The following is a 27,363-nucleotide window of genomic DNA, read 5'->3' as shown; positions in this document are numbered from 1 at the left end:
GTGGCGACCCTTGCGGTGCTTGGCAGGCTTCGGGAGAGGCACATGAAGGATTTCATTGAGTGTGAAGACAGAGAGCAGAGACAGAAAGCAGAAGGAGGCGGCTGCAGCCTTTGTAGTCGCGGAGGAATGCGGAAATGTTGAAGCACTATGTCAAACTTTTTTGAAATGGGGTCAAGTCACATTCAGCCAGCGTGGGAAAGCAACAACAACAACAAAAAAAAAGTGGAGGAGAGGGGGAAAAAGGCACTGTTGCTCCCGTTTCTCTCCGCCGGAGCCGACCGTCCGGGGAGCGAGGGGGGAGAGCCAGGGCGGGCGGTGCGGGGCCGGGCTGGGGCAGCGGGCGCAGCTCCCTGCGGGGGTGGGACGTCCGCGACGCTGCCTTAGCTGCTGAGCCTCGGGTTGGACTGGGGCGGGAGGGGGATGCGGGAGGGGCGGGCTGCGCAGCCGGCGGCGGCTCCTCGGCTACCTGTGTGGCCCTAGGCCTGGCTCAGACCCCCGTGCAGGCTGGGGGTGGGGGCTCGGTCCTTGGCTCCCCCAGGATTTGCCTTCACCTTTTAAGGAGAGTTTTGAATGGAGTGAGTGTGAGGGGTTCTGTGCTCGCTGCGGTCCCCTCTGCCATCACACCGTGGGGATCGCGCCATTTGTTTCTTTAATTCCTGGCAGAAGGCTAGCGGGCCAGCGGTTGCGGGGCAGGTAATTCCGAGGTGTCCCGGGAATTCCAGACACGCGGCCGGCGTGGCGAAATGTCCGGCGGAGGCCGCGGCGGCCTTGGGTTGGAGGCTTCCTAGGTCCTGGATTGCAACTGAAAGGGGAGGGAAGTGTGCCCCTACACCCCCTGCCCACCCCCGCACTTTGTTGTGCTGAGGGCTTGGCGGGGGGGGGGGGGGGCGTTTGGGTTTTGATGAGACCAGGCCTTAAGCCGAAAGAGGAATGGAGCAGCCACCTCTGCTACTTAAGATCCAGAAGATCTGGAGAAGATCCAGGGAGTGGGAAAAGGTTCGCGAGTCCTGGCCCCGAGGGCGCAGCCCCTTCTCTCTCACCCCCGAGGCTTGGCATTTACTCCTCCCACACCCCAGCCTTTTTAAGACTAGGGTGAGTTTTGATGAGGTTGAAATTAGTTGAGAATTTCAGGGCGAGACGCGGTTATGCTACCTTCCTCCCGAAGTTATTCTTTAAGGAGATGACAAGCTAAAGTGCGACGAATACCCCTTTCTCCCACCCTTATGGTCCCCTGGGCGACTCCCCCCCTCCAGGGCCCCCCGTTCCTCCACTCCCGAGTAGCGGGAGCCCCAGCCCTCCCCGACCTTATGGGTTTCCACCAGGGAGGTCCTCCGAGTCGGAGGAAGAATTCCGTTTCCAATCCAGACTTCTTTACCCCAAAAAGACCATTTGTGTGTGCAAGTCGTTTTTAAATGTCTCCTCGTAGAAAAACTGAAAGTAGAAAGAAAGGAAGCAATTTCCTAGCAGATGTCTGACCACCCCTTCTCGCACACTCCCAGCATCGGATTACAGGGTCCTGGGAGCCCCCACCCACATTCTGCCGCCCCACACGGGTGGACCCACAGACCCTCCACAGCAGCTTGTGCACAATCCCTGAAAGCCCCATGGCACCCCGGGAGCCCCTCTCCCTGCACGTCCAGGCCCGGGGAGGAGGGGTGGGTAGCAGTGCAACACAATGATGTAGGGATAAATATTAAGCGGTGACATTGACGTGCCCGGCACCTCCCCTCCCCCGCGCTCCCGGCACACTCTGGGCTGCTCGGCACGCCCCCTCCCGTTCCACTGCGTCCCGCGCCGCGCGCTCATCCCCGAGGGGCCCCTGCAACCTCTCCGCGCGAAGACGGCTCCAGCTCTGCAGGGAAAGAAAAGTAACTTCGCTTTTCTCGGAGGAACCAGGAAGGATTAAGCAGCCTGGGAGAGGGCAGGAGCGCGCCGAGGGTAGCGATGGGGGCTTTCTGAAGTAGGAGGAGGGGAGTCTGCGGGAACCCGGAGGAAGGCGCCTGGGATGTCTGATTGCACTTTTTCTTGTCCTCCCGTCTCTTCTTTTAGGTGGAAGGATTGTGGACTGAGACGCGCTCGGGCAGAGACTATGTAATCGCTTCGGTGTCTGTGCAGAGGACTGCGCTTCGGGGAGGGAAGAGGAGGGATCGGCTAGCTCCTTGGCGACTCGGCAGGCGGAGTTTCGCGGCGGCACCGGGCTTGCGCCCGCCCGCGGGGAGGTCTCTCTATCCAGCCCCAGCGGCCGCGAGAACCCGAGCGCCGGAGCGCGGTAGTCGGCGGGGGCGAGGGAGAGCGAGACCGAGCTCCGGGGCGCGAGGGAGCGGGCCGGGGAGTCCGGGAAGAGGCGAGCGGCGGCTGCGAGCGAGCCGAGCGCGCCCCCTGTCCGCCCCAGCGGTGCCGCGCCGGGCGGCGTCCGGGCGGCATGGAGAAGGACGGCCTGAGCCGCGCGGACCAGCAGTACGAGTGCGTGGCGGAGATCGGGGAGGGCGCCTATGGGAAGGTGTTCAAGGCCCGGGACCTGAAGAACGGAGGCCGTTTCGTGGCACTGAAACGCGTGCGGGTGCAGACGGGCGAGGAGGGCATGCCGCTCTCTACCATCCGCGAGGTGGCGGTGCTGAGGCACCTGGAGACCTTCGAGCACCCCAACGTGGTCAGGTGAGCCGGGGAGCGGCGCCCGCGCCGTCGGAGGCCGCGCGTGCCCGGGGAGGGCCGGGGATCCTTGAGGCGGGAGGGCGGCCGGGGAGGCATGGCCCGTTGCCCTTACGGAGTGAGAGTAAGTTTTGTCGACAGAGCTGCAAGCCAGAGCTGGCGACCTTGCCAGACAGCGAGCAGAAAGACGAGTCAGGCAATGTGACCTGCGCAGGCTTCCCCGCCGCGGTGCAAGTTGTGATTTCTCCCTGCTGTCCATGAAAGGGGGTCAGGGGGTCCAGGAAGTTGGGTGCCTTTTAGGGAGTGAGCCAACCTGAGACGTGCCCTGCCAGCCCCCGAGAGGATGAGAATAAGAGAAGTGGCAGGATGCGGTGAAAATTAGTAGGATGAGAACTTTCCTCGTGGAGCCTCGTATAAATAAAGTTTTACGAAAAAGTAGCAACTTAATGTTATTGCCAGTCACGTCCAGTTTTTCTTACTGAAGCTATATAATGGTAAATAAGTGTCCAACAGAGTCGCCTAAAAAATTTCTTCCGTGAATATTGCCTATTTGTGTATATTACTTTATGTCTCTAGGCTAACATGGTCTTCAGACTACTTCTCAAAAGTAGTGATGTGTGTGAATCTAAGATGTGGAATCCCTAGATTCTAAACGTTCTGCTTTTGCTCTTTCGGGAGGGGATGTGGAAAGTGGCTAGGGAGACAGCATTTCTTAAAGCCTCTCCTGTGTGGTAACCAGTAATTAAACTAAAGTGTGTGTGACTAGGATAATGGTGTTTTCTTAGTGATCCTGGAATTTCCCCATTGTGTGGTTGACATTGTGTGGTGTGTCATGCTTTTCTTTTCTAAACAGATATGCGTAGTTTTAAGTAGAAAAGGAATGCACAGAAACATCTACAAATTAGGGTGTGATTTTTACCTGTCTCAATTCTTAGGAGCGTGTGTTTGAGAAAGGAAGTCTTGGGGTGTTCTTCCTGTCCTCTCATCTATCTGGGGATTCTGTTCAAATACATACCTACTGTGTGCGCTGTAGATGAAATTATGTAAATAAGCACAACTAAATATTTTTGTAAAAAGTCAAACAATTTAATATTAGTCATCAAAGTCAAGAGACCCAAGACTGACCTTTGAAATACCAAGACCTCCAGAGACTCAGGGAGCCCAAGTGTCTACCAGATCTTCCTGGGAGGCTTTGACTTGTCTCCCCTTATCCTGTGTGATTTGTGTGGTGCTTTGTTCCCAACCCAGTTAGGCTGAGGCTGGAAGGCTGCAAAGAATCATAAATACGTAAATAAGGTAGTAAATGGCTGTGAAAACAGGACCCCCCATTATAAACCTCTGCTTTAGCCTGTAAAAGAGAGGGGGGCAAAGGATAATGGGGGCCAGGAGAATGAGTGTTTTAAGGAAGATGGGATTATACATAACAGCAATAGATTACCTTTTGTGCATGTTTTCTTTGTTGAGAACCAAGAGAAACGCTTCCTGTGAGTCTTTGTGATATTGGAGGGAAAGGGGAGAGTACATTTTGTCCTGTGTAACTTAGTTGTCTTCCTGGAGGAATCACCTAGGTGCTTCCCAAAAGATAAATTCCACCCCTAGAATTTTAGGATCCAAGTTCTTGTTTTATTTTGTCTGTTGCCCGTGGAGTGTGTCCGTTTAAGGGCGCTTATGTGTAAGTAAATAAAATACTGTTTTTCCAACCTAGAGGTGTTATAGAGGCACCCCGTGTAACGCTATCTTTTACAAAGCACTATCCCTGTAACAGGATGGTTTTTGCCATTGTGTTGGTAGATTTTGGCTGATCCATTCTTACTCTCTTGATTTATCCTCTTAATTTGGTTTGTCTTTAAAGATTTCTAAGTGACCCATGACTTGGATTTTGTCCTGAGAAATTTCAGGAGACTATACTTACAAATTCAAGATGAAGTTACCTAAAAGTTTTTTAAAACCTTATTTTTACAGATTAGGTGGTGATGATGATGCCTACCTGTTAGGATTTGTGAGGAAAAGCTGAGAGAGTGTAGATGAGAGCACTTTGTAAATTTAAAAATGCTTCCAATGTCCAAGTATTACTTGTTTCATGCTGATTAGTGGGGCCCTCACCTCGAAACAAGTTTCCAGTAAGCATCAGTTCCCCTGACCTTTTCTATAGAACAAATCATTCTCAAACCCAGACATTACAGGCTCTGAAACCAAGAAACTACTTGGATATAATGGTCAGAAAAGACCATCAGTCATATGGCATGAAATTCAGTGACTCTTGAGAAAATTATTGATGATGTCATCTTCACGAGCTATGTATCTCTGTTCCATTTTGTTTCCTTCCTGTTTCTTCTCTTCTACCTCTGCCTTGGGGCTGTCATTGGTCCCCATGACTTGCTTCACTAGACTACGAATTCAGGATTTTGAAGATTGCTAATATTTGTTCAGGCAGGGTCAGCAATCAAGGACAGGTGACAATAATTCTTTTCTTTCCAAGGGAGAGTTGTCAAAGTTGGACGTCCCCTAATACTTGTGACTTATTGGTGCCCCATAGGACCAATGTTACAATGTTATGGCTGTTCTTTAAAGGCTTCTTAAAAGGGCAGATGTCTTTGTAAGTGCCTTCAAGTCATAAGTAATTGATCATAATTATAGGCCCTTTCCACAGGTAGTTAAGCCTCTAAGCTTGAAGGAGCATAATAAACATATTAGTTTTTTCAAAAGTTGAAGATTTAATTTTGATGGATATGCCAGAAAGGCTGACTTGTTATTGCTGGCACTGGCACTGCCTTTATGCACAGGGGTAATGACTTGAAATTCTTGTTTACCTGTGCTTGATGTATCCCAGGCCCAGGCTTGATCAGCCAGTCAATGTCTAGGATGTAAATTTACTCTCACTTTATAGACGGTGATCCCAAATCCTAGAGCCTTTGCCAGAATCAGACTTCTGTGTGAACCTGTGTTGGAGCTTCTGTACTCCACAAAGGACTTCTCTGTTTTACCTTCTGAACTCAATCTGTATATGGGTAGATAAAATAATACGTCCTATCAGCAGTTTGTTGATTCCCCAAATAGGTAATGATGGCTTATTGTGTACTGGGGATTCATCAGTGAACAAGTCAGAAAAAGTCTCCATACTGTTAGAACTTAACTTGGTCATAGATAAGTCATTCTTTATTCTCTTTAAAAATTCACTTCTCTTTATTTCCTTGGGCTTGTTGTGCTGTATTTAGCCTCACTAGTTGTGTAAAGCAACTAATATTTATGATAATTCGGTTCCCAGGAATTTGCTGATTAAGTAACAGATAACCAAAACACTAATCAGAATCAAATGCTTTTTGAAGCATTAGGGAGAGACCTACAAATAGATGTCTACAGGATGATATTGACATGGAACTAATAGATAGGAACTTTTGGGTTCCATGTATTTAAGAAGGACTTAGGAAGGACCTACTGTTTAAAAACCGTGGGGTTAGGTGCTCGAAAGATACTTGGGTAAATCATGCCTACTTCCCTCAAGTAATTCGCCCCCGTGTTTGAAGGAATAAGATGATCACCATACCCTGATATGTGACAGTATTGTGTCATTACAGAGATTGGTAAGCACTACCAGCGTTGTCCCCAGGCATTAAATTTATTAGTGTAATTCAAATCGATTACTGGTTCAGAAACTAAAACTAATGGCATTTCAGTGGATAAACTTATGATATCTAAATATGTTAAATTATTGTTGGTGTATTTAATCACTGCTTTGAGAAAAAACAACAAAAATCCATGCAGCTCAGTGATTATTATTCAAGGAGAGTTTTCCAAGTTTCTCTTTTTAAAGAGCTCAGTAACATGGCACAAAAGGAAAATAATAATATAATTTTTCTCTAGGAAAACTGAATCATTAACAGGGTGCAAGAAACATGGCATATTATTTGATGCAGCATAAAGCTGAATCCTCAGGTGGGTTAGTTCATGGGAATCCTTCTGAATAAAAGCGTTACTTTGTGGGTGAATAATATGTCTGTTGGGGCTTGTTTTAGTGAAAGCAGGAAAAACAGGGGTTTAATTTTCCTTTTTTAAGTTTCAGTATGTTAGAAGTATGTTTGGCCCTTCATTCTTTAAGAGTCCCTTGAAAAGTTTCCAATTTATCAAGGTTCTTTAAGAAATAAACATTTTCACAATTATGTTCTGCCCATTCCTTGTCCTGCTGAAGAACTTGGTGATGCTGAATTGTTGGCATTGCACTTGTATCCTTTTTACATGACTGTTATCATCCTGGAATTATTAGAATTTCTCTGTTAAGGAGAAAATGGCTTATAGAAGGGAAATCTGTATAAACTTGAATATCTCTTGGTGTATTTCCCTATGTTTAACATATGGACAAGTGAATATCTGAAAACAGATTTCTTGTTAAACATAAATTATCTGTTATTGTTTTTTTAAATGCCTCACCAGCAGTGATTCCTTAGGAATGTTCTTTCACATTGAAACCTCTAATACTTAAATTATGTCATTGTAAATTCATGGGCATTAGAGTCGGAAGGACTTTGGAAGTCTTTCAGCCCTTTTATGTTATAGGTAAAGAAATAAAGTTCAGAGGTCAAGGAACTTGTCCATAGTGCAATTTTTAAGTTGTTAACTTGTTCTAAAATCTGAGTAGCAATTAAAAAAAAAAAACTATTTTTGTTTGTTTGATGGAAGAAGTTAAACAAGTGAGTACATTTCTAGTTTGGAAAAAATGTAAACAAAGGTACTGGTTTGCCAGGAATAAATGATGTATCAATTCAGGAAATTCCTGAATTCTGTGGTATGCCCTGCTGAAGTCTGTCTGTAAAAAGTGTGATGATTATCCCTTAAATTCTGCCTTTTAAGAATTTGAGTAATAACTATGATCATATAAACAGCTATAGTTAAAAAATAATATAGGTTAATAATATACCTAAGTAATAATAGTGAATTCATTTTAGACAAAACAATAGGAGAAATCAAAATGCTTGTCTGATGAATGAATTGTTACATAATGTGGCTCTGGTATCTACTACCCATCTAATGAAATAAACATCATAATACTTGAAAATTAGGCAGCGTAACAACCTCTAGATACATAAGCAATTATGGTACTAATGCTTCTTGAAGAACTAACCACACTGTTGTTGTATTTGTCAGGAGGTTCAGATGAGCTTGTCTTCCTAGGAAGGAAATTGTGAGTTTCTGGTGTAATAGAACATGGCAGAAATGAAATCTGGATGCAGGAGGTTTGGTAATAGGACAAGGTGGTGTGCTTAGTGTTGGGCTTTGTCCAAGGGCCAAGAGGCACCATTGAAAGTGGGTACTGGTGGTGGTTGGTAACAAGCATGTCTACATAAAGGTCACCGTTTGTGTGATGAGCTATGGACGCTAAGTCTGCTGGGGCAGGTAGGTCAGCAGTCAGAGGGAGGAGTTTTATATAAGAGACCCTGGGCAGTTGTTTTGAATATCACCAGTTTGCTGCCATACTTGATTTCGTTTTAACATCTGCACATGTACCTCTCCACTGAGAGGTGAAGTAAAAGTACCTTAAGGCAAGTGGCAGGAATCTTTGTGAGTGTGCAGTAGTGGCCTGGAGGTCTATGTGGGATAGGATAATTATTAAGCATTTAGTAGTCTACCTAAATTTGAGCAACTGTTGGCTTTGTCATTTAAGTAGCCATTTTAATTTTTAATTCTTATTATCTGGCCTTCCTAAAGGATTTTAATGCAGTAGAATTAGAATCACAGTGTATAGATTCCTGAATTGAAAGGGATCTTAGATATAACGTAGTCTAACCCGCTTTGGTCTGTGTAGGAATTGTTTTGTAAATGTGTAAAACAATCATCTCACTTTTTAGTCAAGTGTTTCATTCCACGGTTGTATGCATTGTAGATACAAACTGAGGATGGCCAAGGTTCAGATGCAGGTTGATAGGCAGTGTCGGCAGGACAGGATGATTTAGTGGTCATTGCATATCAGAAAACACTCCCTTGGGATGTAAAAATTATTTTCAGTTTAATGACTGTATGTTTTTTTCTGACTTGAGCACAGCATTGTATCTTTTATATCTATAAATAACACAATGTCTGTAACTATTAGTTTCCCGGTATATATTTTCTGAATGAATGAAGTAGAATAAATTAAATTATATACCCCTGAGGTGAGAACTTTTCATCCTTTCAGAGCTGCATACAGCGTTAGCAAGTATCTCCAGCTAACACTGGGAAATTATTGGGTATTAACTGCAATGCATGTGTACACCGAAACTATTTAGTAAGAACTTTCAAATACTTCTGTCCATTTTTAAATTATACAAATACCCATTTTTTTTGGTCTTCAATACTAGTGTCGGCTCTGGAAGGATTTTCGTGTATTCTTCCTGTGCATTTGCTACGTGTATCCTACAGGCATGCAGACAACTTCATTTACCCTCACTTTGCTCCCTGACATCTACCTCTGCAACTTTAATTGGGGCTGATTTCAGAATATGCACTCAGTGCCCTTCCCTGTACTCCTGTTTCTACCTGTTGAAATGCTACCCATCCTTCAGAGTCAAGTCCTAATGCTACCTTTTTTGTGTGTGCTCTACTCCTTCTTAATACCTACATTTGGATAAAATTTCTGTTTCTGTCGAACCCTGACATCTTTGGGCCTCCTTTGTGACACTCCATATATGTCTGCCCCTTAATATTATTATGTCTATTATATAAGATACACTATTAATCTTCCCTTCCAACCACCCTCTTATGATCCTCTAGCTTTCCACACCCTAATTGTAAGCTCCTTAAGGGAGAGAGTATCTTGTGGTCATGTCCACTTGCACCCTATATGCAGTGGAAATAAAATGAATAAATGAACAAATAATGGAAAAGAGGTTCAGTTATTAAGGAGGGGACCCTATGGATTATTTCTATCACATGAATGTTAAAACTAAGGACTGTCAAAAAGGGAAAATGGATCTGTATATAGGATTATATTTACTTGGTTTCGTGGGAATAATAAAGAAATACTGAAAAGAGAGCATTTCATTTTTGTTTTACTCCAGTCTATATAGCTTATATTGAAGTGAGTTTCAAACTTTTAAGTAATTCCCATCATTAACTGTACAGTCTTACCCTTGATTTATATACTGTAATGAAGACATGAACATTAGGAAATGTGCACACATTCAGTAAAAGTTGAAAATGATTTGAACATTTTTAAATATAAGAATGGAAGTTACTCTAAATACATTTTAATCAATTGCTTGAATTATTTTGTTTTTCCCCCCCCCACTGATTTTAATATTGTTAGCTTTCTTTACAGGAAAAGCTCAGGAGGAGCAAAATTAAGCAAAACCGTCCTAATAGTTTCTAAAAGAATATCAAGATTCGAATTTCTGTTAAAACTTAGTCTTCCACTCCATTTCATAATTTGTGTACAGAGAATATGGATTCCACCTTGACAAACTGGTAGGTTTAGTTAAGAAGTATTCTTCCAGTTGAACTAATTCGAGTTCCTCAAGACACACGTGGTTGGTGTGTGTATGTGCACGCACGCATACACGTGTGTGCGTATCCAGAACAGTTGAATGCAAGATCCCTGAAAGAAGGAACGATAGTTTTCTTATTCCGTTTGCTGTATCCCAAGCACTTAGCATGGTGACTGGCATCTTGTAGCCCAGAATAAATATTGTGAATGAGTAAATGAATGAAATGTACCGTCTAGGAATTCAGATTTGATTTTTTTAGTCAGAATTGGGTAATAATGCCTGAAAGCATATGTGAGATCAATAGCACTAAACAAGTATTTATTGGTTATCTGTTATATTCAACATTTTGTTCAATATGATTGACCTACATCTTGAAATATTTACCCAAAAAGTGATATTAGATCTGGAAGCTGTTTCAAAATAGAGTCCAGCTGAAACAAGTTGATCATTGTTAAAGCTGTAGAAGTTCATTGTACTGTTCTCTCTTCATTTATATGTGTTTGAAATTTTTCATCATCATAAGCTTTAAAAATGTTCTAGTCAGTGGAACAGTAGTCAGAATACTTTGCTTCTATTCTGACTTTCTCTACCCACTAGCTGAGTGACCTAGAGTAAATTCCTTATGTTTCTTCATTATGGGTTTCCTACCATAAAATCAGGAATTATTACTACTCTTTTGACCTTAGAGAGTTACTGTGATCAAATGAATATCAAAATGTTATGCAGATATAAGGTGTTATTAACAAAACGAATTCTTGCCCTCAAGAAGTTTGTAATTTTGTGGAGGAAACCAACATGTACACAAATCTCTGTATTGCAGATTGGGAGTATGTACTTTCATTTTTTTCACCCCACAGGGTGAATGTATGAATGGAGCTAGTTATTTCTGAAAAGACATACATTGGATTTATACTAATTATAGTAAAATACAATCTTTAATCTGGGTATTGGTAATTGGTGTCAAGTTTACCCAATGCTGTATCTTTCTCATTAATGGATTATTGTAGGAGGATCTGAGGACAGAGTGCTCCCAGGAACATGCTGTCAAAACTGATGGGAGTTTGATGATTTCTTTTGTATTTCACTATTCAGATTAAGGAGAAGTCGAATTCTTTGCTTGTTTTCTCTCTTTCACTCTCTCTCTTTATTAAAGATTTTATTTTTAAGTAATCTGTATACCCAACATGGGGCTCGAACTCATGACCTCAAGATCAATAGTCGCCCGCTCTTCGGGCTGAGTCAGCCAGGTGCCCCTTTCTTTCTTTTTAAATTTCAAATTGGGCACCAGGTGGTTCAGTTGTTGAGCGTCTGCCTTCAGCTCAGGTCATCATCCCAGGGTCCTGGGATTGAGTCCCACATTGGGCTTATTGCTCAGCGGGGAGTCTGCTTCACCCTCTCCCTCTGCCCCTGCTTGTGTCCCCTCTCTTGCTGTGTCTCTCTCTGTCGAATAAATAAATAAAATCATTAAAAAAAATAAAAAATTTCAAATCTCAAACAGAATTATTCTTTTTATGTTACACATTGGCATTTCTTTTTTTTTTCTTAAGATTATTTATTTGAGAGAGAGAGCATGTGATGGGGAGGGGCAGAGGGAGAGAGAGAGAATCCCAAACAGCCTCCCTGCTGAGTGCAGATCTGCAGATCTGTCGCAGGGCTCAATCTCACAACCCTGAGATCATGATCCAAAGTGAAGAGTTGGATGCTTAACTGAGCCACTCAAGGCGCCCCTAAAACTTTTTTTTAAGATTTATTTATTTGAGAGAGAGAAAAGCAGGGATGGGGGTGGGGACAGAGGAAATGGAGAGAGAATCTCAAGCTAACGCCCCGCTAAGCATGGAGCCCATCTCAGGGCTTGATCTCACACCCTGAGATCATGACCCGAACCGAAATCAAGAGTCAGACGCTCAACCGACTGAGCCACCTAGGCGCCCCCATTTTTAAAACTCTTTAGTGTAAACCAAGAAACTATCTGAGTGGTTTCAAGTTAGGAGTTTTAGATAATGTCGTCTATATTCCAACCCTGTAAAATCATTTAAGGAAGTTACTAAGTAGCCTTGGGTAAAAATGGGGTGTTTTCTTGTTGAGCCCTGAGAAACCAAGAGACAGATTGAAAGATTGGGCTAGAAGGGACTCCTAGTGCTAATCATGAATGAAGTGTATTTAAATTATGGAAGTCCCCTTAAAGACCTGGGAAGAAAAGCATCCTTTCTTTGAAATAACACACTTTTTACACATTAAGACACAAATGAAAAGTTGTGACATCCTGCTAGTCATTACAAATTATTTTAAGCCCATGGGATTTAATCAGTGGTAATTTAGCTTACTACTAGTACATTAGACTAGAAATTGGGGTTGTTGATGCCAGTTGGGTTCTCAGCTAAACCGGTTGGTATTGCAAAGAGAAAAACTCCATTTCAGAGGCATTACTCTCTATCCTTTAAATGTCAGCTAACTCAGAATGATGGGATTCATCTCAGGGAGAACCATATAAGAGCGTGGTTGAGGGGCGCCTGGGTGGCTCAGGTTAAGCATCTGCCTTCAGCTCAGGTCATGATCCCAAGGTCCTAGGATTGGGACCCTGCTCGGCAGGGAGCCTGCTTCTCCCTCTTCCTCTGCCTCTCCCCTCCTCACTTGTGTTCTCGCACACGCACTCTCTCTCTCTCTCTCTCTCTCTCAAATGAATTAAAAAAAATCTTAAAAAAAGCATGGTTGACTCAGTGGTACCAATTCTGAATCCTAGAAAAACAGGACTTTTGAAATTAGTGAAGAGTAGCGTCATTGTTTATGAAAAATGGTAGTTTTATCCCTGCCTTAGTTGATAAAATTGAGAAGGTGAATCCATCCTTGGGCAGATAGAGAACAGTCTGGAGCTGTATCTTGTGATCTGAAAGGACCACATACTTTTAATGTGTGGCAGAAGATGAACTAAGTTGAGGTAGAGGTGAGAGATACAGTGAGGTGAAGATGTAATATAGTGATAGAACCTGGAATAGCTTAGGTAAATCTGAAGTCTCTTAGACTTCAAAATCTAAAACCTAGTGATCTGAAAGTAGATGAAACTTCTGGCCATGTTTGGGAAGGCCTTCGCTAGTACTCGTTGAAAAAGTAAACTCAGTATCGTTCTTTAATTCCATAATAATAAAATGGAATTTTATTTTCTGATGGCTTTTTCTTGGGAACTTTATTTTCACCATCTCCACGTTGTTCTTTTCCCCTAGCACTCAGATATTTGTGGAAGTGATGATGCATGAAGTCATGTAGAACGTATGCTTCCCATCAGAACATAAGCTTCATATGGGCAGGAATTTTTGTCTGGTTTGTTCACTGCTTTATTCCCAATTTCTGGAACAGTACCTGGCACATAGTTCAGCAAATGTCTGCTGAAGGACCAACCGAATGAATAAACTGTGACTAAAGATTACTCTTTTTACAGTAATTTTATTGACAGTAAAAGTGTAAGTTAATACCAAAATTTAGCAGATATGTTATTTTTCTATTCACTCATTAGTATTGCACTTAAAACTCTTCAGGATTATATAGTTTCTGGTAATTACAGTAGTAAATTGGATTCTGACTTAGGAAGTAGGAGTTATTTAACAATTTAATGGTTAGCAAGTAGATTGGATACTAAGATAATACTCCTAAGCTAATTCTTTCACTAGTGTTTTCATTAGTTTTGAGTTATGAATATAATTTTAAATAAAAATATTAAGTGATACCTTAAATGGTTATATCATTTGCAGCAGAATTGATTTAGATGTTTTGGCGGAAATTTTAAGACATGGTTTCAGATTCCCTGGGTTATGAAGTTTTATAAAAAGCGTTGTTACACATGCTCCTAAAGAGTTTGATGTAAGCTGTCAATGCTTTGTATAAGTGGCTATAGCTGCCCTTACAAGTAGTGACGCCCGAGTGGCCAGTCCCATTGTGAATGTCACCCCAGTACTCCTGTTTGATACTACCATTACAAACACCTTCCTTCTCCGCTGAAATCAGTTGATTGTGATCATATAAGGAATCGGACATTACTCAGTCATGACCAGCTATAAAGAATAACAGTAATAATGATAAGAAGAAAAAGGAAGGAGGATGAGGAGCAGGTCGGCGGGGGGAGGGAAGGAAGGAAAAAAGGAAAGAAGGAAGGAAAAGAAGGAAGAGTAGAATAGAATATCAAGTCTATTGCTGGGAGTTGTTACTAAAGTAGAATACCAGGGGACTTGTTTGCAGTTTTTTATTTAAAGTAATTAAAATTTTCTGTTAATTATTCTGGTCCTTTTTGCTGTGTAGTAAATTGGCCCAAAATTTAGGGGCTTAAAGCAACCATTTTCCCATGTTCAAAGATTCGTGGGTGGGGAATTTTGACAGAGCACAGTGAGAATGGTTTATCTCTGGTTCATGATGTCTGAAAGTTTCAAGTGGGGGTAAAGTAGCAGCTAGGGGTTTTATTCAGCTGGGGAAGTCTTCACCCTCAAATCTGTTGTTTCCTATGGGCTGGTTGATGTAGGATAGGACTTGAGCTGGGACTGTAGCCCCACCTTACCTCTCCATGTGGTCTGGGGTCCCTCTCAGCATCAAGGCTTCAGAGTAGTTGGACTTAGATGGTGGCTCATGGCTCCAAAAGCCCGTCAGTGTCCCTAGGAACGGGCAGTGTCATTTCTGCCACATTCTGTTGGTTACAAGTGAGTTCAAAGCCTTACAGATACAAAGGGATGAGACATAAATTATCTATTACTGGAAAGAGTGTTAAAGAATTTGTGTCTTCCTCTCTCGATCTCTCTTTTTTAATCATGACATTCGTACTTGGTGATTAGTACAGAAGGATTTATGATAAAAAAGCAAGGCTCCTGCCCCAATTATCCATATTTCCAGTACTCAGGTACAACTTCTTCTAACCCTGTTTTTGGTGCTTCTGGTAGTTTGATCTGTTAATCTAGATAAAATGCTATGCTGTATTTCTTTCTCTCTTTTTTTTTAAAGATTTTATTTATTTATTTGACAGAGAGAGAGATAGCGGAGAGCAGGAACACAAACAGGGGGAGTGGGAGAGGGAGAAGCAGGCTTTCCGCGGAGCAGAGAGCCCGATGCGGGGCTCGATCCCAGGACGCCAGGATCACGACCTGAGCCAAAGGCAGACGCTTAACGTCTGAGCCACCCAGGCGCCCTCTATTTCTTGATATTTAAACTTAAGATACCTGTTGACTTCCTGCTCTGAAAGATGAGTATTTAGCTCATTAATACTACTCCCTGTTCATTTCCTTCACCTTTTGTTAGATAGGACTATTTTTATTTCATATAATAACTTAAGATAATTTATCCTTAAACATCAGTTTTTTGTTCTTTCATTTTTGGCAGTATCTCTTGATTCCCCATTTAATAAGAGAAGGGTATTTTATCCCCCTATCCTTTGTACTCCTTTTAACATTACAACTTTCATTGTCTGCTTTGTTAAAGTTGTTAAACATTTGCATTCTGTTCTGCAACCACAACTGTAGGTCCAGTGTTATAACTCCATGAGGTCAGAGGAGTCTTTCTTTCTTAAATACAGACATCTGGATTCTCATTTTTTACTCTGCATCACTTTTTAAAAATTGTACTCTATTTTAGTGCACTTCTTATTTAGACCATGACGTTTTCATGCTGTTTTGTTTTTCCTGGAGTTTACAATTGCCTTTCTATTTATTCATGCACTGTTTGCCTTTATCACAGCCTAAACTTTTTTTTTCAAACACTATCATACCACCCATTTCTGTTGAATTGCCCATTTCCTGAAGTTTCTCTGAAGTTTTGGTTTACTCTTGACTGGTTATTTACTGGGCCTGATGAACAGTTCTCTTCCTGAGACTTTTTTACTGCTCCTTGGGTTAGAGCCACTTATTCCTGCATCCTGGCCTTTCCTCTTTTGTGGTTCACACCCTTGTTTTGCTAGTATATGTTTGCAAGTAACTTCCTAAGAAACTGTGTGTGGAAGATAAGCTTTCTGAATCTTCACCAATTTGGAAACATTTTTATTGTTCCTCACATTTGATTATAGTTTGACTGTTTTTAGAAGTCTAGGATAAAAAATTTTACCACTGAACTTGAAAGCCATTGTTCTCTCTGTGTTCGTTGTTGCCCTTGAGAAATCATCTGCCAATATGATTTTCTAATTGGTTTTTAGTAACTTTTCTGTGTGGGAACTACTGGGATGTGTTCTTCAGAAATATGTGTCTATGTGTGGTCCTTTTTTAAATTAAATTTGCTGGGGGTGCCTGGGTGGCACTTCAGGTTGAGCGTTCCACTCCTGGTTTTGACTCCGGTCATGGTCTCGGGATCATAGGATCAAAGCCTGCACTGGGCTCCACACTCAGTGGGGAGTCTGCTTGGGATTCTCTCTCCCTCTCCCTCTGCCACTCCCACTTGTGCTCTCTCTCTAAGATGAATAAATAAATCTTTAAAAATAATGAATGAATGAATGAATTAAACTTGCTGGGCGTTCCAGGAGATCTGTATGCAGATTTATTTCATTTTACTTTTAAAAATTACTTCTTTATTTATTCTGTTCTTTCTTTCTGAGGTTCTCCTGCTAGTCAGATATTTGATCTTTTATTTGGGACCTTGAAGTCTCTTAAAGTTCAGTTTTACAAATTGCATCTTATGTGTGTCTTGCCTTCTTTTCCTCTATTTTCTAACTATTCTATTTGCTTTGGTTTTGTTTTGCTCTATATTCTAAAGAAATCTTCTCTATTATTTTCCTAACTGTTTATTGAATTTACTCTTGGCAATTGTATTTTAACCTCAAAGTATTTTTCTTGTTCTCGGCTTGCTTTTTTTTTTTTTTTAAGCATTTTGTTTTGGTTTTATGGGTGTAATATGTCCTTGAATAGCTCTAAATGTTTAAAAACTTCTCCATATTATCTTTGTTTTAGTAAATGTTTAGTTTTTAACTTTGTTTTCCTATTGCTGGATTCCTTCAATGCCTGGTGATGCTTGGCTATCCTTTGCTTTTTGAAAAAAAAAAAAATCAAGTTTATTGAGATGTAGTTTTTATGCAGTAAAAGACAGCCATTTTAGGATTGTATTTTTTGAGTCCTGACAAATTTATATGCCCACATAACCACTGTCAAAATCAAGATCTAAAATAATTCCATTACCCGAAAAGTTCCCTCAGGCCTCTTTGCAGTCAATCTCTTCCCCCGACCTGGACCCCTGGCAATCACTACTTTCTGTCATTATAGATTTTATTTGTCTTTTCTAGAGTTCTGTATACATGGTATCAAACAGCATTGTGTTCTTTTGTATCTGGCTTTCATCACTAATTTTGAAATTCTTTCATGTTTACTATATCAGCAGTTCATTCTTTCCCAGTAAATGGCTTTGACACAATTTGTATATCCATCCACATGTTTATGGTTATTTGTGTTGCTTCCAGTGTGGGGCTATTATGAATAATGCTGCTGTAAACATTCATATACAAGTCTTTGTGTTGATATGACATATGCATTCATTTCATTTGCATAAATACCTAGATGTGGTTTGCTGGCTTGTATGGCAAATGTTGTGTTTAATTTTTAAAGAAATTGCCAAACTTTTCCAAACTGGTTGTACCATTTTACATTTCCACCAGCAATGTGTGAAGATTTCATTTGATTTGCGTTCTGTTCCAACACTTGGTATTGTCAGTCTTTTAATTTTAACCATTCCATATTAGATGTGAACTGATACTACATTGTGGTTTTAATTTGCATTTACCTGATGACTAATGTTGTTGAACATCTTTTCATTTTCTTATTGGCAAGTCTCTTACCTTCCTTTGGGAAATATCTATTCAAATATTTGACCATTATTTAAAATTAGGTTATCTTATTGTATTGTGAAAGTTAATTATATGTTTTGGAAAAGTCTTTTGCCAGATATATGTATTGCAGGTACATCCTCCAGGCATATGGCTAGCCTTTTTCTTTCTTTTCTTTTTAATGATGTCTCTCAAACAGAAGATTTTAATTTTTTCTAAAGTCTGACTTAATCATTCTTTTCTCTAATGGTTTGTCCTTCTTTTATATCCCATCTAAGAAATCTTTGCTTACCCCAAAGGCACCCTACATATATTTTTACTTATGTTTTCTTCTAGAATTTTACAGTTTTTGCTTTTATGTTAAGTCTGTGATACATTCAAGTTAAGTCTTTGTGTGTGGCTTGAGGTAAGAGTTCATTTTTCTCCTTGTAGATACCCAGCTGTCCTAGGACCATTTGTTGAAAAGTCTGTGCTTTCTTCAATTTGGATTACATTGGCGACTTTGTAAAAAATCAATTGACCATAGACATTTGGGTCTATTTCTGGACTCTGTTCTGTTCCATTGATTTATATATCTGTCTTTTTGCCACTGCCATGATGTTTTACTTACTGTAGTTTTACAGTAGGTCTTGAAATTAGGTAATGTAAGTTTTCCAACTTTGTTCTTCTTTTTTAAAATTGCTTTTTGCAATTTTGCCTTTTGAAATATTCCTAAGAATTTTTACATCGCTGTTTATGAAGGATATTCTGTAATTGTCTTTTTTCATAAAGTCTCAGATTTTGGTTTTGAGGTAATGCTGGCCTTATAAAATGAGTTGATAAGTGTTTATAGCTCCTCTGAAAGATTTTGTGTAGCATTAATATTAATTCCTTCTTATACCTTTTATAGAATTTACAGGGAAGTTATCTGGGCCTGTTATTTCATTATGGGAAGGTTTTAACTACAGTTTCTACTTCCTTAGTGGATATCAGGCCATGTAGGTAGAATTACTTTTTGTAATTTGTATTTTTCAGGGTATGTGTATGTGTAGGTTTTTTAGTTTATTGGCATAAATTCTTTATTCTCTTTTATCTTTAATGTCTGCAGAATCTATGGTGATGACCCTTCTTTCATTCTTGATATTGGTAATTTGTATGTTTTCCCTTTTTTTTTTCTTAATCATACAGGTAGAGTTTTGGCAGTTTTATTGATGATAAATCAGTTTTTGGTTAATTGCCTTTGTCATTTGTCTATTGTCTAGTTTATATTTACTTCTATTTTTATTTTCTTTTTCTACTTACATTAGGTTTTTCTCTTTTAGCTTCCTAAAATAGAAGCTTATTAACTCACTGATTTTAGAATTTTCTTCTTTTCTAATGTAAGCATTTATGTTGTTTTATTCTCCTCCCGTAAATTTTGGTATATTTTGGTTCCATTTTCATTCAATTCAAAACACTTTAACTTTATTTTGGTGATCCTTCTTGACCCATGGGTTACTTAGATTTGTGTTCTTTAATTGCCGAACACGTACAGGATTTTTTCCCTTCCTTTCTGTCTAAAATTGTGTTGTGATCCGAGAACAACTCTATGATTTTAATCCTTTTTCAATTTATTAAGACTTCTTTTAGTCCATGTAGTTTATCTTGGTACATTTTACATTTGATTCTTTTTAAAATATTTTTCATTTTCCCCCTCATTATGTTCACGTTTTCCTTTAGGCCTTTTAGCATATTTATAATATTCATAATATTTAAAAGAGTTGCTTTTATGTCTTCGGTATTCCATAATCTTGGTCTTTTCTTGGGTCTATTTCTGTTGACTGAATTTTCTCCTGGTTATGGGCTACATTTTCCTGTATGTCTGCATGTTTAATACTTTTTTATTGGATGCCAAACATTATGAATGTTACATTGTTGGCTGCTGGATTTTGTTCTGTTCCTTTAAAGGGTGTTGGACTTTGTTCTGATGGACAGTAAAGTTACTTGTGGTTCAGTTTGATCCTTCAAGGCTTATTTTTAGTTTTTAGGGATTTTTTTATTCTTTTTATGGGGAGGGGATCTAGTGTAGGCTTTCCTTTAGCATAGGCTGACTACTAAGGCATTAGCCTTTTGTAGTCTTTTCTTCTCTGGCTGGTGGGAACAAACTAAAAAGATTTCTTGCCCTTTGTGAGCTCTAGGAATCATTCAGTTTACAATTTCCTGGTCGTCGTTCTTCCCTGAGAAGCAGTTTTTGCCTGGTCTTGTGCAGTTCCCTATGTGCAGGTTGATATTCAGGAAAGGACTCAGTAGACCCCCCATTTCCCCATGTAGATTTCTGAAGCTCTTTTTCTTGGTGGCTTTTTGTTCAGTACTCTGTCTTACAAATTTTAGTCACCTCAGCCTCCTTGTCTTAGCTTCTTGATATCTTCCTACTCACCTCAGTGGTATACAGTCCTCACTTTGGTTCCTCCTCTGTGTGCCTGTGGTCTGGAAATTGCCTCCACACAGAAAGCCGCCAGGGCAGTTTTGGGCTTCCCTCACTGATATCCCTTCTCTCAGGGATCACCAGTCTATACTGCCTAGAGTCTGGTATCTGAAAACAGTTGTTTTATATATTTGTCCAGTTCCTAGTTTGTGGCAGGTAAGTCTGAACCCTCTTGCACTCCTACTGCCTTGCATATCCATTAGTTTTTTTCGTTGTTGTTTTGTTTTTTGTTTTTTATAAAAACTGGGTAGCTATCATGGCTGTTAAATAAGACTTTTTCCTCCCTGCTAGATCTCATTTCTTTTTTTAGATTTTATTCATTTATTAGAGAGAGTGAGAGAGAGAGAGCACAAGCCGGGGGGAGGAGCAGAGGGAGAAGGAGAAGCAGACTCCCCGCTGAGCATGGAGCCCAATGCAGGGCTCGATCCCTCGATCCCGGGACTCTGAGATCATGACCCGAGCTGAAGGCAGACGCCTAATTGACTGAGCCACCCAGGTGCCCCAAGATCTCATTTCTGGGAGGCTCATTTGGAGTAGGGTTGGGGTATCTTTTATCAGGCTCAGTTGGAGTAGGGGTGAGAGTATCTTTTATCAGGCTTTACTTTTGAGTGAATGGGAAAACTGGCTGTCAGGGTGAGGAAGAACCCCCAAATGCCATAATAAGGTTTTATCCCAACATCTTCGGTATGGGGATAACAGTGGGGAATGCCGACCGGTGCAGTTACCTGGTACAGACCTTCCTTCGGTTGACTCCCCTGCTTTGGCTACATTTCTCTCTCCCTTTCTCCATCACACCTGCTGGCTCAGTCCGGCTCCTGCTTCCTCCACAGTGCCCTCAAAGCTTGTTCTAGGGCACTGGCTTTCCCTTCAGTAAAAATATTTGAGCATGCCCCTGATACTTACTGACTTATAAGAATTACCTCTGTATGCAGATATATTTATATATATATAAATGCACAAAAGTGATGATTTTGAAATGAAAAAATAAAAAATAGCCTATAATTAAAAGGTATTTTCTTAATATGGTTCCTGAATTACATGTTCACCAGTCTAGAGACCACTGTCTTTTTGGTGACTTTCTCTGTCAATTTCCTCCATCAACTAGCTTCTATTTATTTTCAGTCATCCAGAAAGTCTACTAAACTCTCAATTTTTTTTTTTAAGATTTTATTTATTTATTTGACAGAGAGACAGCAAGAGCAGAAACACAAGCAGGGGGAGTGGGAGAGGGAGAAGCAGTCTTCCTGCCGAGCAGGGAGCCCGATGTGGGACTTGATCCCAGGACTCCGGGATCATGACCTGAGCCAAAGGCAGACACTTAACAACTGAGCCACCCAGGTGCCCTAAACTCTCAATTTTTTGATGGCATCTTTCTTTACTTACAGGTTTTATTTCTTTTTCTCTAACAGTATATTGAGAAAGACTGGAGGCAAATATCTGCAATGGGTCTGCCATTTTTTTTGTTGTTGTTCTTTTTTTTAGAGAGGGAGTGGGGAGGGGCAGAGGGAGAGAGAGAATCTTAAAGCAGGCTCCACGCCCAGCGCAGAGCCCTAGGCAGGGCTCCATCCCCCAACCCTGAGATCATGACCTGAGCCGAAATCAAGAGCTGGACACTTAGCAGACTGACCCACCCAGGCGCCCTGTATCTGCCATTCTGAAGTGGAAGTCCCATCTGATATATTTCTTAAAATAAAACATTAAATAATTAAAATGTCATTATTTCTTGCAATTCAGTTTGCTTTCCTGAGTGGGAGCAGAAGGGTGCCACTAAAGGTAGTGGCCTGAGAATTGCTTATAACCTGTAGGAGGTTTTATTTATGCAGCAGTTTTCACATTTGGATAGATCAATAGCAGTGTGACTCAAGGAAGTAGCCCATACATTTCACCAGGAGCAAAAATAAGTTGAAGAACACATGCTCTGGAGACATATGGAAATCGTGTGAGATAGACTTTTCCCCTATTTTTGTGACATTCCTTAATTTTGCGGACAGCCTGGAAAAGAGCTGTATATGTAGAAAGAACATTGTCACCACCTTCCAGTTGCCTGTTGCACCTGGTGATCTACAACCATGGTCGTTCTTGGTTTTCATACTGTCATTTCTAGGTTTTCATATAGCATCCCAACAGCTGGTGTAAACCCGTAACATGCAGTAACTAATTTGACATCATAGTGGGAACGTTAGCCAATTGATTTTTCTTCAGAGAAACCAACTGAAAAAATAAGCCCACTATGAATTAATTCTTTGCAGGAATTTCCCATGTCTGATGATTTAAAAGAATAAATTCTGCATGTAAATGAATCATTACAAGCTTAATTGAAGCTTGTTGGATACTCAAGATTACTCACTGTGGTGTGTTTCTGATGGAGACAGGAAGTGAAAAAGCAAGGTCTATGAGATTTTTTTTGTGCATGAAGTCTCAGCCAGTCTTTTAATGTTTCTCATTGAGGCTTTGGTCACTAGGGTAAATGACTCAAGGTATCTATTGCCGCTTAGCTGTTTTTTAAGGGGGAATTTCCCCCCACGCTCCTCCCTTCCCCAAAATAGCTAATTATATACTGGAAGTTTCAGTACATTGTTCACAGTTTGTGAAGTCAGCATATTTCTGGAAGCTTACTGTGAATGTAGTTCTCAGCTGTACTGATGCTTTTGTTTCTCCATCTCTGCAGCCAGCACTGTACTGTAAGGACACAATTCTATTGCTATTTTTTCCCTCACATTTGATGTGGTAGTTTGCATACAGCTGCAGAGTAGACAGTTACCTTTGAAAGGAACATTTGGCTGCTCTAATTTGATTAAAGAAAACCACCTCAATCATTTCTAGACTGAGAACGTTTTCATTTTAACTTGGCAGTAGGAGTTGGGAATGTACTCACTGCACTTAGATATGTGGGGGAGCAGTCGGAACAAAACCAACTGCTCAAATGGAGACAGCTTTGGTGCAGTTGTTTTTGTTTTTTTTTTGTTTTGTTTTGTTTTGTTTTTTTTAAGGCAAGCAGTGTTATATACGATTGATTCTCTTTCTCTCCCTCCCTCCCAAATTTTCTACAGCCTTGATTTTCACCTCTGTTCCCTTTTCACAGGCTTTTCCTTAGCATTTCCAGTAAGCTGATTGTGGCTGATTGTGGCAAGGGGTAGAAATGCCACCCTAAAGTGATCTGAAGGACTTGGAGGTCCTCAAAAAATTCTATATAATTCTATTCATTTCTATATAAAAAGAAAACCCCAAGTCATAAATGACTATGAGTTGGACATGCTTTCCTGGCCACCATTGAGTGGCTAAAAAAGTTTTTCAACCATGCATGCACAGACCAACCTTGGGAATTTAGTTGAAAGTTGCACAGAAGAGAATTGCTTGCCGTCAGAAGCCTGCAGCCCTAGTGCTAGACAATTATCTCACATATGTCTCCTTCTGAGATAGAAGAAAGTCTGATCACCCGGTCAGTATGACAGTTGAAAATACATTCTGCTGATTGTCGGTTGGCATCCACTTTATCCATATGTTAATGGAAACGATTGAGCAGGGGCTTAGTCTGTAGGGTAAACCATGAATGAATTCATGAACCACAGTTCAGCAATGTAATATGTGGTGTTCTTGGGAAGGTACTATGGTGGCATCCTAAAAAGTTTGTGAAATTTTAAATAAAAAGTATGAGGGTACACATGGAGTCTTGGAAATACAACCACATTATTATTAACTGAGCCTTGGATATTATTGATAACCTAAGAGTCGAAGTCTAATGTGAGCTCACATTCACATTCTCCCCCATGACAGTATGACTTGACCACGTTGTACTTCTCACCTGTCTAAGCTTTAGTTTCTTCATTTGTAAAATTGGGACACATATTAAACGATGTTTCTGAATTTAGGTTCCTGTTACGTGTTTGACACTTGGCAAATACTTAGTTAGCTCACTGCCTCTTCCTCCCCTCCTTGGTATCACCATTCAACTACTTGGAGTGTTTTGAGAGGGAGAGTGGTGTTCATGGAATGTGTGGCCGAACTCAACAAAGTCCTCTTGAAATTCTGATATTATGTGCAGCTCTCATTCTCTTAGACATAAATTATTAAGGCTAGCAGGACTCTGTCAAGTCCGCCTAGCTTTTCTATGGATAATAAGCCCTAGGCAGACATTATATCAGGTACTAGTTAAGATAGGAGCACAGTGGATATGGAAATTGTTCAGCAAATGTTAGCTGTTGGATAGAGTTATGTTGTCATCTTAAATTCTTTTCCATCTTGTGTCATCTCTGGGTGCTAAAATCATTTCCACATTTAATCTCAAGATTTAATGAGGTCACCCCGGTCTGTTCTTCCTTTTGAGAGTTAAGGCCAAGAGGCAATCTTCCTGTTTTGTTTTCACACACAGTCGGGAGAATGTAAATCTTTTCAGTCGCGTCTGGGTCATCTAAGTGTACAAAGACTGAAGAGGGACTGAAAAGGTAATTGCCCAAAGGCCACTGCTACATCTGGATTTGGCGACCCAAGATTTCCAGTAGATACAGCTTGGTAAATGTAGTGGAATCCCTGGCGAGCTCACAATGCTGATTTGTTCCATAATATAACTGAAAAAATTACTTCCGTGCAATAAAATATTGCAAAAAGTAATGCTTGCTGAGTTTGTTCAGTTACCAAAATTAAAACATTAAACAAGATTTTAAAAGTTAATTACCAGTGATTGAGGAAAAGTTGATTTAATTTGAATACGTTTTGGAGACCTGTAGAGATTCTGCAGAAAAGTGCTGAGGACTAATTCTTGATGTCACTTCAGACTTTCTTTTTCCTCAGTAACGTATTGTGATATTTCTCATATATAATCGCCTTTTAAAAAACACACTTTTATATAGCCCAGTACTCCTGAATACTGTCCATGTCCTACTGTTAGCGTTCCCAGATTTGTCTTCTTGTGTGGACTCTAATCTGGGTGACAACGTAAACATTCCAATCCAGTGAAATTATTGAATGTGTTTAATGAATTGCTTGGAACCTGAGACCAAGATTTGCTTTTATTCCGTTTTTTAATAATGTCTAATTCCTTTTTGCATGGTGGTTGTCTACTTAAGTGGTATTAATAGAGTTATTCTCACAGCTGGGGGGATTGTTATTCCCATTTTATAGATAATGAAACTGACACAGAGAATTTAAATGTCCTGTTCAAGGTCACCTCAACTCCAGGTGTTATTTCCCACATCTAGGGTTTTCTCTTTAGTACTACAGGTGTTTTAGTCATGCCAGGATCATTTGGATATGACTGTTTTGGTAATGCTTGTTTGGGAATTAAATGCAAATAAACTGTATGCTAGCAAGGGCACACTGATTATTTAAGGAGGAAACTGGCTTCTGTTATCAGGAATTGGGGTATAATCACTTAATTTGACATACTAAATGCCATCTATATTTTAATTTAATTTTTCTAACAATTTGTTTTAATAGTCATACGTAGAGACAAATGCTCATGGAATTGGGACTGTTAAGTGAGGTTGTTAGGGTTCATGCTGCTCCTCAACATGGTAGCAGTCAGCTTTCCAGGGCCTTGCCTCCCCTAGGCAGTGAGAAAAGGAAGAGCATGGCAGGTCAAAGGAAGTACACTCACCTCTGAACCTGGCACCAGAAGTGCTGACGAGCGTGTCACTTACGCTCCTGATGACTCAGCACTTCCTGGTTTCTCTCTGTCGCTGTGCTAGGGCTAATAATATCGTATGACCTTGGTCCAGACTGAGCGTTTCAGGGAACCTTTGGTTTCCTTATCATCAGACATTTGAAATCAGAAATGATTCTTTCCTTTCTGTTGCACATTAAAATTAATGGTACTAGGTATGAGCCGTCGTATTCTGCGATGGATTACGTGCTTTTTGTTCTTAAGATTAGAAGTAGCTTTGGCTCTGGAGTATAATAAATAAATACATCCTTATCTCTCAACATAAGGCAGTCCTGTTATATATGGAATTCATTTGGTCTTTCTATTGTTTCTGTGCAGTCCGATGACTGGGGCAGAGGTGGAAGGAAATGAAGTTCAAACTACATTTGCAGCGTATTTGCTACATTGATTTTAGGCAAGGCTTAGGGACCCAAGATGCTGAGCAGGGAGGGAAACTGGGTCTGTTCCATCGGGACCCTCATTGCTCTCTGAAGAGTCCAGCGCAGCCCCCTCTGTGAGTGAAACCAAATTGTATTTACTAATTAGTTTTATATTTAGAACTAGCCAAAATTATTAGGCTAAAAAGCTATTAGTATTGAGACATCTGGAGAGGAAACATTTCAGAAAGCCTTGAAAATTTTAGAAAACCTTGAAAATGTTTTACCTGTTTTCCCGGGCTGTTACAACATTAATTATAGGACATGGTTGAGAGTTTATCCATGTCGACAGCCAATTTGTTTAAAAATTTATGAAGCAGTTTCAAAGTTATTTTATACGTTATCCAGACATAAAGTTTCTCTAGAAATGTTTTTATTATTAAAGACAATTTCAAAACAGTAGTTTTACAGTAGTTTTAAAACAGTAGTTTACAGTGAAGAGATACAGCAAAAATAATGCTGTGTATGGGGCACCTGGGTGGCTCAGTCGTTAAGCGTCTGCCTTCGGCTTAGGTCATGGCCCCAGGGTCCTGGGGTCCAGCCCCACATTGGGCTCCCTGCTCCGTGGGAAACCTGCTTCTCTTCCCCTTCCCACTCCCCCTGCTTGTGTTCCCTCTCTCGCTGTGTCTCTCTCTGTCAAATAAATAAATAAAATCTTAAAAACACGTAATGCTGTGTTTAAAACAGGTATTTATTATCCGATGCTGCTTTATGTGTTTTTATCTTTACAAAGGCCCCTAAATAGCAAGAATTTAACTGCTTCTAAGTAAGCAAAAGTAAAAATTCCTACAGAAAACATAGCCCTGACCTTTTTGCACATGTAATCCAAACGAAAAGTTGGCTTTGAAGTGGTGTCTTGTTACATAATCATAATGAAAGTATGCAGTAATATGTATTCCTTTGAATGTCTTTCATTCAGAAACATATTTTTGTTTATTCGACTATCTTGCCAGCTGAAAATGGATTATGTT

At 40.5% G+C, this 27,363-nt stretch overlaps 1 protein-coding gene across 4 annotated transcripts in view; it reads left to right on the top strand.

Annotated features, from left to right (window-relative positions):
* The window catches only part of CDK6 (cyclin dependent kinase 6), a 229,441-nt gene that overhangs the window by 907 nt on the left and 201,171 nt on the right, over positions 1-27,363 (top strand). For 2 of the 4 annotated variants that reach the window (XM_088018217.1, XM_028119543.2), the window contains exon 2: positions 2,050-2,655. In XM_088018217.1, coding sequence (XP_087874343.1) covers positions 2,423-2,655 — 233 coding nt within the window. In that variant the 5' untranslated portion in view covers positions 2,050-2,422. Of the gene's footprint in view, positions 1-1,808; positions 1,869-1,888; positions 1,939-2,049; positions 2,656-27,363 lie in introns of those variants that run through there. The other 2 variants (XM_028119557.2, XM_028119548.2) reach the window with 2 other exon arrangements.

Source organism: Eumetopias jubatus, unplaced genomic scaffold (genome assembly GCF_037043125.1).
Source record: "Eumetopias jubatus isolate StellerSeaLion01/CBP00866 unplaced genomic scaffold, mEumJub1_p1.0 scaffold_14, whole genome shotgun sequence".
NCBI classification, from domain to species: domain Eukaryota; kingdom Metazoa; phylum Chordata; class Mammalia; order Carnivora; family Otariidae; genus Eumetopias; species Eumetopias jubatus.
Note: the sequence above shows the minus strand (reverse complement) of the source record. Positions and strands in the feature narration are given on the sequence as shown.